Consider the following 15,771-nt stretch of genomic DNA (forward strand, 5'->3'; position numbering starts at 1 on the left):
GCGGAGCGGCGGTGCATGGGCACGGCGCAGCTCGCGCTCCCGGCTGCTCCCCAGCCGCCACGGCGGAGCGGCGGTGCATGGGCACGGCGCAGCTCGCGCTCCCGGCTGCTCCCCAGCCGCCGCGGCGGAGCGGCGGTGCATGGGCACGGCGCAGCACTGCGGCACCCCGGCGCAGCCACCTTGCGCGTGGCTCGGCAGCGCCCGGAGGACGGCACGGAGGCGGGGGCCCCTCCCGTGCTCTTCCTCCGCCGGGTGCCTTCTGCCCGCCGCGACGCGCACCAGGCGTGCCTCAGCACCTGCGTCCCCCGCGGCCCAGCACAACCCCACGCGAGCCCAGGCCCCATCACCCAGCCCGGCTGCCGGCGTGCGGCCTTGGCCCGGCGCTGCCCCAGCTCCCCCACCCCCCCGATGGGAGAAGCACCCCCCAGCGCCCAGCGTGCTCCTCTCCTGTTCTCGCCATCCTGCCGTGTGAAACTCCTGGAAACCCATCCCACACCAGTGGCTGCTGGAAACTGGAAAACCAGCTGAGGAGCAACGTTTGTCACCTCTTCCCACCTCAGCACAACCTTTCGCATCTCCTGCCTCCCTTTAGAGCCACCCGCGGGCAGTGGAGCGGTCCCGACGCCTGCGCAGCGTGGASGACGCGGTGGTACTCACTCTCAGGTTGTTCTCCCGCTCCAGGACAATCACTCTCCGATTGACCGTGTGCAGCAGCCGGTCCAGAATCAGCTGAATGTGCTTCTTCACCTTCACCTGAAAGGCACGGCACGTTAGGGCCAGCCCCAGAGGTGCGCTGCAGACAGGTCCTGCCGCCCAGGACCTGGTGCTGCCGCCCAGGACCTCATGCTGCCGCCCAGGACCTCGTGCTGCCGCCCAGGACCTGGTGCTGCCGCCCAGGACCTGGTGCTGCCTTGCACGACGCAGAGAGGGAGGCCGCTGGCAGGCAGCCACGCGTGGCCAGCACCACGGTGACCTGCACGGCCACGCAGCCCAGCACTGCAAACGGGAATGGCCCCAGGAGGCACGAGAGCTGTCGCACAGTCCCAGACGGCTGCGGCTGCAGCTGCAGGGGAGCTCAGCCCCCCTCCKTGCCCTCCTGGAGCTGGTGACCTGGGCACACGCTGGTGACTCTCCCTCCTGAGCCGCAGCCTATGAGACCGGCACCACCAGCACTGCAGGAATTCACAGAATTACTGCAGCTAATGAAGAAGAGTAACAGGCAAGGGAGTTGCAAAATCTTTCTAGYTATTTTTAGAATGGGGCTTGGGAGTCTTCACAGTGTCTTACTGACCAGCAGTAACACAGATTCAAGTAGAAAGGCTTTATGACACCGTCCCCCAGGTAATACCCTGCCTTTGCTAGCATAGACAGTCTGCGCACAAACGCTGCCCTCCTGCGCCCCGTGACTGCGAGCACCCTGACTGTCCTCTCCTCAGGGGCTACTTGAGGTTAAAGTATTAAGGCCCAAACAAGACATCTCAGCCATAATTTCCAAGCTCTCCTTTCTGCTCCCTGGGCTTCCTAGTTCCATGGAAATTGAGAAAACCAAGCCCRCCTGGCCTTCTCTCCCACCCAGACCTTGGCAGCATACTATTAATTTATTCAGCTTCCATMATGCTGTGCTGTAGTTCTGACATCTGGGCTGTCCAAGTAGTCCTAGCAAGTGATCRTAAAATACAGCCCCAGCTCTAGGGAAAACAGAAACTCAAGGCTTCTTGAACCAAGACTTCAGCTGACCAGTCGCCAATACATAAACTACCTCTCCTWCACTGGATGCTTCTTTTCACTCCTCCATCCACCCATCAGCTCCCAYTGAATCCTCTCTATTCAACATCCTCTTGGACCGCCTGGACTTCCAAAAAACAGCTGTAGAAACATGCTTTGATTTAAGGATTTCGGGAACACTGAGATCCCAGACAGCGCACAGAAATCCTAACCGCCACCTTTGCCTGGGAAATCCTGTCTCCATGTACAGAGGAGCCATCCACGCCTTCAGCAACCTTTCCGTGGCCAGTAAGTCTTTTACATGCTCAGCACACAAATCTCTTTTCACATCTTCCCAGCTGCAGCCCTCACTGCCCACAAGAAGTGCATCAGCCCCCATGCAGGGAAGCTAAGGCAGTAAAACCCATGAGCAACCACAGCCGTCTTCCCTCTTCCTACCTAAGCATGGCTGAATGAGGACGGCAGACCATGACATGCTGCAACATTCAGCTTCATCTCTGACTTAAAATAAGTTAATTGCCCCCTGGCTTCTATTACCAAACCTCCTAGTCAAGTATTCGGTCATCTTCTCTCTGCCACCTTTAGGTTTTTCTGTTTCTGAAAACATTTGTTTTCTGCCCTCAGTCAAAAACTGTAGTGATGAGATTTTCTGTAGAAAATCCCAGATTGGTATTCACATCTCAGGTATGCCTGGAATAAAGCAGTGCAGGCTGGCTGCCAGGGRAGCACCACGGTTAGTCTGTTTATTCTGCTGTCTGCAGAAGGTCTACCTCTCAAGAGCTGATCTGCTGCTTTGATAACGAGACGCGTCAAAGCGGGACAGCTGCCATGACAGCAGTCACCAAATTAAGTGCAAGTCKCGGCTATATCTGTCTGAGGGGTACAACGGCTCTGCTACTAAGCTCACGAAACACTGCTTCTGTGCAAGTTGCAGGAGAAATCTTTCGTCCTTGGGAGCAGGCTGCATGCTGCAGAAAAGGGTAAGGAGATTGGCAGAGACAGCAGTGACTTTGTGGTTGTCTTTGCCCAGTGTGCACCACAGCGGGCTCTACAGGCAGCGTACGCACAGAATTTATGACTACYCGTCTTTTCAGGACTGCAAGCAAAGAGTAAGATTTTTGAAATAAACTACGCATGGAAGGGACAATTTTTAATTTCCCTATTTCTGGCAGGAGTGATCGCCCAGGAAGGACATTTTCACAGGCCGGTGGACCAGTGAACAAGCTGAGGTGAGGAGAAAAGAGCATCCGCTCTTCAGTGTTAGCATTTATACACATCTGCCGTGTGAGAGTAGGTGTGGAGGATACTAATAGCAACAAAAACAAGCTATAATTCTAGTGATATGTCTGGGCATTTACTATTTCCCATCTCTAAGTTGTAAAGTATACCAACGATCTTTCCATAAACAGGAAAAAGTCTAACACCTAGAGTCCGAAACATAACCTAATTAAAGCATACGGTAAGACTAAATCAAGAAAGCTTTGAGTATAGGAGGAAAAGACATGACCCAGCTTCCCACACTCCGCAGTAGTGTTTCTGTGCCACATCAGATGAGAAAGAAGGATGATCCCGCCAGGCAGGGGGGTCACCAGGGAGTCGTGCAAGCAGCTGTGCTGGGCCTGTGACTTTCCACGTAGTCACCTAAGCCTGAGGCTACTGAAAGCGAGGACCGCGGAAGTCCCTTAGTCACAAACTCTGGGAGGTGAGAACATGTCCTGGGGGAGCACCACGTGCGCACGTGCCCTATTTCTGTACGCTGCTTCAGGTGCCTCCTCTTGGGCCCTTCTGAGACAGTACAGGACCAAGGGGACCTTCATTCCCACCCACCAGGGCTGGTCTATGTTCCTAGGAAAGAGATCCAAGAAGAAACTAGGAGAAGAAGAATGTAGGTGTTGGGCAGAAATAAAAAATGACCCTGAGTGACCGCTCTGGAAGGTGCCAGCAGGCATCTTCGACACGGAGAGGATGACTGCGGCAGTCACCAGGCTAAATCTGCCTGAGAGAGAGGCCTTACTTTGCCGCATCCAGGTRAGCACAGCTGTTGGCCGAGCATTTTGGGCTCAACCAACGCACCAGCCCAAGCAGCTGATGATGCTGGGGCAGGAGCCTGCAAGCAAAGCTGCGAACATAAGCCAAAGCTTCAGGCAGCAGTCCAGGTGGTAGCAAGCGGTTTGTAGCCGCGGGGAGAAGCGGCAGAGCCTCGCTGCAGCCGGTGCCTGACTCCTTCTTCCCTTCTGCCGCGCTCCCGAGCSCGCCAAGGGGTACTCACCAGCTCTGCGTCACCGAGCTCCCTGCGCCGCCCCTCGCCTCCACTGCACTGCCTGCTCTGCTCCTCTGCTCTCTGCAGAAAACAAAATCGCAGAAAATGCCCCGAGAAGTCAGGCTAAAATCCAGACAGGACACATTTCCACCAGAGGCTATCTGAAGGACAAGGCAGTGGTTACCACGTGCGTTCCCTTCTGCCAACAAGTTCTGAGCACAGTGCCTAGCACCCTCTGGTCTCCAGAGGAGAAACGCCGTTCCTTGCTGTTGGTGCGGGTGGAGCGCTCTGCTTCAGGCTGCAGAGACAGGGACCACACGTTTGCACGGGGATTTCAGCAAACCCTTTTTCCTCTCTTCCACAGGCTACTTYGCACATTTATGTGGAAAGCTACCTGCAGTAGAGACTGCATCTTACTTGATGCCTGGCCCACTGAGCCCTACGTTTCAGCTGGACCTGTAGATTACTGTAACTCARATACCGACAAACAAGTAGCATTGGTTCTATTTCCTTGATTTTGCACACCATAGCAGCTTGGAGGCTYCTTGGCAAACTGGCAGGGAAGGGCTTCACCATCTGTGGTTCACAGCCATGGCAAAGCGAGGCGCTTCCCACCCGAGCGCAGGACCCCTGTGCCTCCACCTCCCGGGGCAGCCCAGGCCACCGGCAGCTCACCTGTGGGATGCTCGCCTGGGCTGCCATCTCACGGGGCTTTGGCTCACATTTGATGGCTGTAATTTTTAACTGGAGAAGGTAACACTTCGCCAGTGCCATCAAGAGTCACTTTCTGCCCAGTCCTCTTTCTCCGAGATTTGCAGAGCAAGAAGACCAYGAGGCACAGCCATGATCACACGCGCTTGCTGTTACATCAATATTGTTCCTTAGCTTGACGGCCTCTTCCCCCAGCTTACACAGATTGATGTGAACTGGCCATAGGCCGAATAAGGTTGGAAACCAGAAGGTTTTTATATGAGCCTGGGCAGGCTCCTGCTAGGACCAGTGGGTGCCAAAAACCCTGTTCAACTTAGGGTGAGGCACGATCAGTCTGAAACATATCACGGCTGTGACCAGACTCAGTAATTTGGTGTGTCCTTCCCATTTCCGTGTTTCCAGGTTTTCCCTTACAAGCGAGTTTTGTGCTTAGCCCTGCTCRAATATATTTAGTCAGATAATTTCCAAGGCCATCGCTGGAAAGGGAATAGGAACCAGCAGAGAAGACGGGCTTTACCTTCTGGGCCTTGTACAGCACCTCCAGGATGTTGCTGAGCAGCTCGACGCAGGCGTCTTCCTCCTCTCCCTTCTCAATCAGCTCCTGGAGCATGGGCACGGCTGAGTGCAGCAGCATCTCCCGGCACTCTGTCGGGGCAGATGGAGAGGCACAAGGCTTCATGGACAGTACCGGCACCTCCCMGTGTGGGGAAGGGCTGGCAGGAACGGTCTAGCAGGACAGGCGGTGTGACGGTCTATTCTGCGTGCTGGCCTCTCATAGCCATGAAGTTTACAACTTCCTCCTCCACTAGAGCAGATCTTTTTCTTTTTCTTTTTTTTTTTTTTTAGAAAAACATTAAGTCTTAATGGAAAAGTTCTTAAGYGGAGAATTTATCACACTTTCTATTACACAGCTACTTACTCTCTCTGCTAAAATAAAATGCTAGCCAGATGACACAGGGACAGTAGCAGAAACCTTCCCACGTGTGCTCTGTGCGATCCCTCCAGCAGATACTGCAGTGACTMAAGTGCCCCATGAGGACCAGGGCCTGCAAACACGAGGTTTCTTCCAGCTGTCGGAGGAAGGCCTCGTCCTGAAGACCAGGCGGTGGGCAGCAGGCGCCCACGACTACATCAGCCACGCTGCTCTGCCCCGGTCCCGACCTGTGGGCTCTCAGCCGGCCCCAGGTGGAGGTCCCTGCATTCCCGCTGCTCTCTCACATCAAGGGCAGCTCCTCCTCCTCGATCCCAGTTAGTCCTGTGTTCTCCAAACCCAYGGCAGCGCTCCAGCTGTGCAAGCTGTGTGCCTGAGCCCGTGCCTGAGCCCAAAGCAGCTCACACCTACGTCCCATCTCTCACCGCAGCGCCCCAGCCGCTTGCACACCAGCTATTCGGGGAGGACGCTCTCCGCTCCAGCGAGCAGCTCTTGGCGTGTCACCAAGYGAGAAACACAATGCACAATGCAAAAGGTGCCGGATTTCCTTGCAGGAAGGACGGGCACGTGCCCCCCGCTCGCCGCGCTGCAGCCAGGCTCGCCGCTCCTCGCCGGGCGCACAAGGCTCCGTCCGCGGGGTGCCGCGGGGCACGGGGCCGCGGCGCGAGGGGCGGCCCAGGGCGCAGGAGCGAGAAGCTTTGCCCGAGGAGCCACAGATGCTCTCTGGGCAGGGCGGGCAGGCACGGCGCCGCAGGGCYGGCACAGCGCCGGCCGGGAGCCGGGAGCCGGGAGCCGCCACCGGGCGAGAGCGCGCCCGGGACCGCAGCCGTCTGCACAGCGGAGCCCGCGGCGGCGCGCTCCTGCCACCCGCCCGCTCGACGGCGGGTTCTGCCGTATGTTCCTGGCGCCTGCTCCTAAAATCTCGCTCGGGCAGAGGTACCAGACCATTCCTGCTCTTGCTGGCAGCTCTCCGGCGCTAACCAGAGCTCCCTGCTGCAGTTTAGGCCCGTAGCTCCCGGTGCGGTTCCCAGGGCCAGCCCAGCCCGCTCCCTCCTCTGCGAATATGCCACTTAGATACTTGGGGGCTTATCCCGTCTCTCTCCAGCGTGGCCCCAAGCCTGTCAATCACTTCGTTCACCTCCCGTCTTCCAACCCTGGGTCTGCTCACCGCTGTCCTCCAGCCTCCGGCCGCTCTCCCGCGGCGCCCGGAGCCGCCCGGCCGCAGCGCCGCCGGCGCCGAGCACCCGGCCCTTCCCGCAGCGCTGCCCGCTGCTCCCCTCCTGGCTCCCCTCACTCGATTGCTTTTACATAAGCATCTGCCCTAAGGTTATTTTAAATTCTGAACCTGTCTTCCAGCGTCTTTACAGTCCCTTCTGCCTTGGTAGGCAAAAATTTAATTAGCCTACTTTTTTTTTTCATAATATAAATTAGCTGCTAAAAACACCGAATAGTACTAGGCTTGGGACAGACCTGGGGAATCCTGTTCAGCACGTCCTTCCAGTTCGACAGCAGACCACTAGCAACCTCTCTCTGAACATCATTCCTGAAACATTTCCACACCCACTGCACATTATTTCATCCAGCTTGCATCTCCTCTTGCAACCTGACAGTACTTAACACGGCAAGAGAAGCTGACTAAAGCAGCGACGGCTGCACTCTAGCAAAGGGCTCGGTAACACCGAACTTGTAGCGTGCGTGGTAAGAGATTGCCTCTTTCTGCAGCTCCAACTCCCAGAAGCGCCTGTGTTACCCAAACATCAGCAAAAAGACAGCAGCTGGGCCCGAAACCGCTGCAGGAACCCACGGGCGCCGTGCCCCGGCACCGCCTCCCAGGCGCCTTCCTCCGCGGGAAAGCTCCGCGCTCCGCCGGGCTGCGGGGCTCCGGCACGTGCCGCTTCTTACCGAAGGACTGGAAGATCCTGCTGTTGACTATGTCCGTCAGGGACTGCAGTTTCTGCTTCAGCAGGCGTTGCGGAGGCAAGTTCCCGACGAAATCCCGCAGCAAGCCCCTGCGAYCCAGAGAAAAGAGGGCTCAGGACTGCCACGAACCGCGGACACTCAGCAATCCCAACCGTTTGCAACCCCTTTCCTCTCAGAGAAAAAAGTCACGTAGAGGGCGGGGGAGGTGGGAGCAGGGCGCTGATGGTGTTCTGGCCAGGACGGCGCTGGTGGGAGGGGAGCGCTGGAAGCCGCAGCGCGGCGGAGGGCTGCCAGCGCGAACGGCCCCGTCAGAGGAAACCACGAGGCAGCCGCGTTGCCCCTTCCCGCAGCAGATGGCTGCGTGGTGATGATGCCCTCGTAGAAGCCCCTGTGAATTTTGCATAAATTCCTGAAAAAGACCCATTTGGGGCTGATGTTTTCCAGGCTCAACCTCTGCCCGAAGTGCAGGCTACCAAAAACATTGAACAAAATCCTTCCGTATTTTTGCATTAAGAAAGAGGTGAGAAGACGCTTTCTACGCGTCAGAAAAAACCAGTCCCGCTTTTCTGAGCAGCAGCTCTTACAACGGGCTGAACCGGCCCCCCTGGTCCTTTGGGTGGCAGCTCCGTCCGAGGTGAAATCCAGCCCGAGACCGAAACTGTCCCACGGAGCTGCCCCGCTTGTGCACCCGGAGGCTGAACCCGGCGACTCTGGGGCGCGGGTCCCTCTCTGCCGTGTTTCACCTTCCCCGGGCCGGCAGAGCCCGCGCGGAGGAGGAGGGCGGCTGCTCCGGCTGCCGCCCCCCAGCCCGGACCCCGCACGCAGGGCTGCCCCTCCGGCAGTGCCTCGACCCGCGCCGGCCGTGCCGGGGCCAGGAAGAGCCCGCGGCCGGGCGCAGGCGCCAGGGCTCAGCCCGGAGCTGCCAGGGGGCCAGAGCAGAGCTCTTACCCCAGCACGGATGAGTCGAAGATCCCAAACACGTCCTCGAGGATCGAAGGCAGGTATTTCAGGGCTGCTCCCTGCAAACGGAGAGGAGTGCTGACTCCGAGCAGCACCCGGGTCCCGCCGGGCTGCCCGCTCCCGCGCCGCGAGCTTCGCGTCCCACTTGGCCGCCGGCTGCCGTCCTCCACAAAGGACCATCAGCCAGGACCAGCCCTTCCTCACGGGCCACCAGCGCTGCGCCGAGCACCCAAAACCTTCTTGATGATATCCCTGCAGCGCTGTATGCAAGAACAGCTGTTTCCAGTTTCCACCCCAAAACCACGGGCGTTCCCACGGCGTGAACGTTCACGCACGTGTCCCTCACCGGGATCGTGCTCAAAACCTCGCGGTGCCGCTCGCGGCCCCGGCGGGAGGGCGGGCGCCCGTGCGCCCAGCACCCCCGCGCAGAGGCTGGGGACGCTTAGCTCGTTCTTCGGAAGAGCAAACACACCGGCCCCTCGCAAGCCGCAAATCTGCTGCACCCAGATCTGCTGCGTTATCTTTACGGCTTGGTTTAGGTAGTACGAACAGGCTGCTGAGCTCTGCTCGTCCCTGGCCTGCTCTGGATACCTGGTGTTTCAGGCTTCCCTGGTCTTTGACACATCCTGGAAGCGGAGACTGGGACTCCCCTAGGGGCCCAGGGCTTTGGGCACCCACGTGTCGGAGACGGTATTGGGCACAGCTTTGCATCTTTAGCAGCTGTGCTTTAGTAGTTAGTTCAGTTCCTACAGATTTGTACAAGTTTGGCCTCTACGTAATTCAGTCCAGCAATTTTTACCCAGTGATCTCCACATCAAGCCCACAGMTTTTCTCCGAGTTACAGTAAGAGTTGTAGAAAACTGAGGTTATTACAAATTTACATAGCTCTAAGAAAGCACCTTGATAAATTAATGTCAGAAACGCCCCCCAGAGCAGTACACGCAAGGATTGCTGTCGCAGCCTTGGGACCTCCCTGACCCGCTGCTTTGCTGGAGGCCGGGAGCGCAGGGAGCAGGGGAGCGCTCGCCCCGCGCCCGCGCTGCCCCCTCGGCGCCCACCCTCCGCGTCGGCCCGGCCGCGGCTGGGACCCGGCGGGGACGGACCCGCCTGCCGGGAGCGGGCTCCCCCGCGGGGTGCCCGGCGCCGCGGCGCGCGGTCCGGGGCTCGTTCCTCTGGGACCCAAAGGAGATAACCCAGCGTGACGGCTCCCCACTCACAGTTACGTTTTTCAGAACTAAGAAGATCTATATTAAGAAGATTAAACAGTAGTTATTTTATTGAACTTCTACAGTGCTAATTTTAAATCAGAATATTGTRTCAAGTCAGACAGTTGTTAAAGTCCTGTGTATTATGCCAGTTATCTTTCTCAGTCACCGTCACAACTTCAGAAGAAGTAGCAGCTAAATTTGATTTTTTTATTGAACTCCATGCTTAGTAAAGCTGGAGTGATTAACATTAATTATACTGCCACCCTTTAATTCTTTGCTAATTGCATCCTTTCCGYGACTGAGCCGGGATCAATGGTCAGCTTATTTGGTCTACAGTTAGCAAGGTCGACTTATTCACCCTTTAAAGGATGAGMTCATACTGGAATTCTTCACATTCCTCAAGATTTCTCTAGTGTAACAAGGCTTCTTAAACATCAGCATCTACGGCTCAGAAACGATTTCTTCCAGAAGCTGGTTCTGTTTTTCATTTTAAGTGCTGAAGAAAATTGCCTAGTCTTGCAGATTTGAAAATATATTCCTTTTACCATAGAGGATTAACCCCTTCTACTGATTTTTCATAGCAAAAGTATGTCAGCTTGACCATGAAGTRCAAAATACAATGTGTGATTTCTTTCAAAGTATAGAACAGAAATATTTGTTCAAGCCAACCCTCCTCTCTGTGTCACTGATGATGTTTTGTCATACTGGAAGTGTTACAAAGCTGGATAACTGCTGGGCGTTCGCTGGGGGGCCAAGAACGGTGGGGCTTGATCACTGCAGAGGTCTGCAGACCAAGGACAGGCAATGAGACCCTGTGACCAGCACAGGTGTCTGCATCTACATGCACAGCATCGTGATCTTCATGCTTGCCTGGTACGAGTTACAGGTTGGCTCATAAAACCCATGTTTTGAGGGCCACAAAGGAAAAGTCGGAGCCAATTTAGAGAAGCTCTTAGGTGCAAACATACACGTGTCCCTGTCGTGTAAATGGAGTCCACTGAGTTCGCAGAATCACAGAAGGGTTAAGGTTGGAAGGGACCTCTGGAGRTCATCTAGTCCAACCTCCCTGCTCAGCAGGGTCACYTAGARCATGGTAGACAGGGTTGCATCCAGGTGGGCCTTGAAGATCTCCAGACAAGGAGACTCCACAACCTGTGGATGGGCAACCTGTTCCAGTGCTCCATCACCCTCACTGTTCTCTGTATCCTTTGTCACAGGGCACCCATCCCATTCAGCAGCAGGTGAACTGGGCTGTAAAATGCAAATGTAAAGGCAAATATTCATTGCGGCCACGTAAGGTTCGGGCTGCGTCCTCCACTCAGCCCCTTTGAGCTGCAGATGAGCCTGTGCACCTCATTCAGATCCATGTTGAAGGAGGACGGAAGGAATTGGGTTCTCTTTCATACGGCATTAGCAGGGGGAAGCACGCATCCATTACAAACAGTAAGCTGATCGAGCAGTCTACCTGGGGGCACCCACCCGCAGGCAGGGTATCTCCAGGCACTGGATGCAGCTGTTGGAGCCAGTTCAGCTCCCATGAAGCAAAAACCCATGCTGGGAAGCTGCTCTGCTCTGTTCTTCCTTGCTTAGCAACAATGAGCCCTAGATGTTGGCAGTTAGGAGCTCAGTTCCACCTCAAAATTCAACTTTCTTAGGTGCAGAGAAAATTAGGGCTYCAGAAGCAAAGCAGTGGGATGAGCAAAGCTCTTCTCAAGGGCTCTCTTGCTATTAAAGRGAGCAGTTGCAGGCAAAAGCACTTCTGTCTCCTGGCTGGAGAGCAGCAAGGCAGCTGCATGCAGAGAGTCGGCAGCCTTCCACCTCCTTTCACATCAAAGGCACAGCCCAAATCACAGGACTTGTTAGGGAAGCTGGAGATGTTTGGCTGAAGAGCGGTTTCCACTCTCTGACCCAGGACCATGCCACAGGTTCATCCCTGGCCCCATTCTGATTTTAGCTCAGAGAAGCAGACCTGAACTATGCAGTTGCAAGACACTCAGCCTCCTTCCATGGCACAGAGTGGTACAAAGCCCCACAGCACGAAGCACTCCAACAAGGACTGGCTTTCTCCATGAAACYGGCGGCCTTCTCGAGACTGTTCCAGCTAACAAGCTATTATCAACTCTGTCTTGGTCTAATCAGAGAATTGCAGCTTTACCAAAAAAAAAGGGGGGGGGGGCAAAATTAGGTGAAACTGCAATACACCAATCACTAACAGATCTTTTGGGTATCACCTTCAGCTCCCGGATGGGAGCTGGTCATCTCAGGTTTAGGAKCCACCAGCTGGAGTTGGAGGGGGTCTGCAAGCTCTGTACAGCAGCTGCAAAACCCACATGCAAGAATAAGAAAAAAATATGTTTTCTCCTTAGAGTATCTGCTCAACATGTTAAAAATACACCATCAAAGAACGAAGAGTTGGAGTCCAGCAGGAACCAGTGTGGGACACAACACAACAACTGTGAACAGGGTAAGCCAAGCTCAGGAAACAAGCCAAGGATCCCAATAGATGAGACAGCAATGTGTAAGCCTTGTGSAAGGCTTGGCAGAGGAGCAAGAAGTGGGAGCATGAGGCTGGGCATGTGGACCAAGGCTGAGAGAGGAAGTGCACAGGATCTTGCTGGGTTAGCAAACATGGAGTGGTGCTTTCCCAGCCTCCAGCAAACTGCATATCAGGGCCTCYTGAGTCAGAAATACCTTTATATTTAAATAACTTTGGATGGATTTTTCTTCCACAGATCTGTACAGCTGTCGTTGAACTGGTGGAGTTACAGGCAGCTGCAAGAAGTTCTACACACCTCACCACCACACGAAGAATCACCTCCTTTCGTTTGTTCTGAGACCAGGAACAAYTCCCTGTTCCCTTCTCCAGTCACAATGAACCTACAGTTCTCTGTCCTGTCTGCCTACCCGTCTCTTTTCCGGGGGAAGAGGTCTGACCCAGACAGGTGATCCGCGTGAAAGCTGCCCCAGACTGATGTTGGGGCTGCTCCAGACTGATGCTGTGCACACTCAGCGGAGGAGAGCAGACTGCACGTGACAGTAGGACACAGGTGCACCACGGATTTACATTGTGGCAAAGGATATTTTCTGTTTTCTTCTTGATTCCTTTCCTAATAATTCGCAACTTTTAGTGAGCTTTTTCTGATCAGTGCTAAGCACTGAGCTGATGTTGCCATAGCACTATCCGTTATATTCCCAGGTCTCATCCATGGTGTTAGTCAGCCAAGAGCCCATCATCATGCATTTAAAGTTAAGGCGGTTTTTGCTTTTAAAACCACTTTCTGATTTTCACTTCTGTGCTGAATAATCATCTGGGCATTCTGTCACCCAGCAAAACATTTTTGCCAGTGACCTTGAGAGAAACCTCATTACTGATAATGTTTGCAGATCACACAACAACAGAGTTAGCAGTTAGCAATGAGGAGGATGAATTACTGCAAGGAAGAGACCTGGATGACACACCACGCTTGATGCAAGTAAACACTACATATTGCAAGGCGGCTAAGTGCAAAGCCATGCATTTAGAAATAATAAATACAGGCTACATTTACAAAATTGAGAACTTCTAAGTTGGCAAGCAATGACTGAAAATGACCTGGGGGCCCTGGTGGGACGTCAACATAAGATCAACAGTGATGTCGCCCAGCTCTGGTTAAACAAGTTCGCCTTTCCTTGCCATCCTCTAAGGAGCCATCGCAAAGTCCGCAGGCAGTGACAAGATTTGAGTCAAAGCATGCACACCTCCAGACTGCTCAGAGGAGACACGGGTAGATGGAAAGTTTYGGGGAAGGATCACGTCCTGCTACTACAAAATAACACAGCACAGATGTGCAACGCAGGCTGAGCTGTGCCCAGGCAGGACTTTGCAGAAAGTATTACCACAGCATCTACACCTACCTGAAACTGTAGCAATATCTTAAGTAGGAACCTGGTATGAGTTCTGAGGAGCACGTTTTCCTTAAAGAAAACAACATAGATTTGCCAAAAGGGCACGAGTCTCTCCTACTCTCTCAACCAAAGCAATAGCAACCAAAAAAAGCCTATTTTTATGGGAAAAGCTCCTAGTGGGGAGCTCAGATCTCACTGCAGAATTCAATCTTTATCAGTAGAAAGAGTAGTCAGTTTTTAAAAACTTAGCAGGGGTAGATTAAGCAAATTTCTGAAAATAATATGTTTCCAACAGGTCACTCGAGGTAGATGGCACCCCACCAAGTCTATATCACAGAATTAAAGGATTCTGTCCTGAAGGTATAGCAGTACAATCGTACTTGATGGAACACCACCACGTACAATCTTTTAGTCTGCTTTTAAAAGAAGTTAGGCTATTACACACACTCACGATGCCTCGAGCACACTGAAAAGAAAGTATTAGTGTTGCAATACAGAAAAACCATCTTTGTGCGAGCGGTAGCCCATGATTGCCCTGTGACACAGGTTCGTCTGGATTCCTATCAGCGCTGACGTACGTACTAGGTTACCCACAATAACGACAGTCTTGTCTTTTAAAGCAATGCGTCAGCCTCAGAGAACCTCGGGGGCGAAGCACACACTCGTCTACCCAGGMCTTGTCCAGACACCTAGGACAACTTGTCCCAAAACTTCTCTTTTATTCATTCTTGACAGTTGCCCATCTCCTCTCTGACACTTTTGATGGACATCTGGCAGATCCTTCTACACCGTGAGCAGCCCATGGCTATTTTCTGTTATTTTCACTGCTATTCCAAGTCTCAGTAGAAGATCAGCTCCAGCAGTGCCTTTTCTGGTGATGCATGGGCAGATCTTTCTCCTCTGCACGTGGGAGCTAGTCTCTCTAGTCTGTATGCATCTGCAAAGAGTATCTTCTCCAGGCCTGAACCAAGGTCTTGAGTGACACAGAAATCACSCAGGTGGATTTGCATGAGCCTGGTAAAATTGCAGTGAGGTTACCAAAGCAYAGAGTTTCCAGAGCAACAGTACTTAGGCGGAAATCAGAATTACGATCAGTATTTACATGGAACAAGTGAACAAGGAGGAAGAGCCCTCTTCTTCATGAGAACAGCCATCACTAGTGATCTTCAAACTACCTTTGTAACTACATTATTTTATAAGACACCACCTAAGGAAGCCATGAAATAAATGCAACACAGAAACAGCAGTCTCCTGTGAAAAAAGGGAAAAAGTTCTCCCATAAGCTGCTTAGCAGCAAAGAACCCTGATTTCTACGATAAAAAGACAGGGAAATCCCTGGGCCCAGAGCACGCGGGCAGAGCAGACGTGAACCTTGTCGCAGCTCCRGAAGGACTCTGAGAAGAGCAGCGCACAGGCCACACCGAGCCCCCGGGCAAAACACCTGCACGGCAGAGCCTTCTGCACGGAGCTACCTCCTGGCACCGACTGCTGGTGCTGAGCAACGGTTCAYGCGGGTACTCAGAGCCCGGCACGCCAGGTCGCACCACAACCACGACCCGTACGCTTGGCTTCTGAAGTCCAGTCCACATTTAGCACCTGTTATTAGCGTAACGGTGTTGGTGGTGCAGCCGGGGGCAGCTCTGCAGCTGYGAACGGGTGTCTCTTCCCTGCACGKGTCCACCCTCCCCCTGAGCCCACGTAAACCCTCTGCACCCACAAAAGCTGTGGRAAAGGAGCTCCCCAGACCTGTAGACCGCTGCGTGGGAAGCCCCGTGCCGGCTTGTCTGCAGCCAGGCTGGCRGGGACGACAAGCGCCCCACCACCATCCACAGACCCGGGCTCGAACACCTCGTCCGGGGAGCGAACCGCCCTGCCGCCCGCCGAACGTGGCCGAGCTCGCCCTCGGTGCCGCACCAAAGCCAGACGCGACTCGGCCCAGAACCTGCCCCCAGGCCAGTCTCTCCAACCGACTCCACAGAACCTACCTGAGGCACCCAGGGTCTCTCCTCAGCTCCCTCCGCCGACAAGGTGCTGCCCTAAGACACCAGCTGCACGCGGACCTGGGGGGCCTGGACACCCACTGCACGCGGGAACGCCGGCGCCGCACCCCGCGGCCGTGCGTGGGCACCTCGGCACGGAGAGCCCGGGAGCCCCCGCCGCCCACTGCACGC

The 15,771-nt window shown here is 54.6% G+C and overlaps 1 protein-coding gene across 1 annotated transcript in view; it reads right to left on the reverse strand.

Annotated features, from left to right (window-relative positions):
* The window catches only part of LOC146588827 (dedicator of cytokinesis protein 2-like), a 78,960-nt gene that overhangs the window by 39,260 nt on the left and 23,929 nt on the right, over positions 1 to 15,771 (reverse strand). Inside the window, 5 exon segments of the mRNA XM_085317298.1 lie at positions 658 to 753; positions 3,995 to 4,066; positions 5,214 to 5,341; positions 7,530 to 7,636; positions 8,496 to 8,566. Coding sequence (XP_085173424.1) covers positions 658 to 753; positions 3,995 to 4,066; positions 5,214 to 5,341; positions 7,530 to 7,636; positions 8,496 to 8,566 — 474 coding nt within the window.

Source organism: Rhea americana, unplaced genomic scaffold, assembly GCF_003343005.1.
Source record: "Rhea americana isolate MKP2758 unplaced genomic scaffold, rheAme1 scaffold_495, whole genome shotgun sequence".
Classification (NCBI taxonomy): Eukaryota; Metazoa; Chordata; class Aves; order Rheiformes; family Rheidae; genus Rhea; species Rhea americana.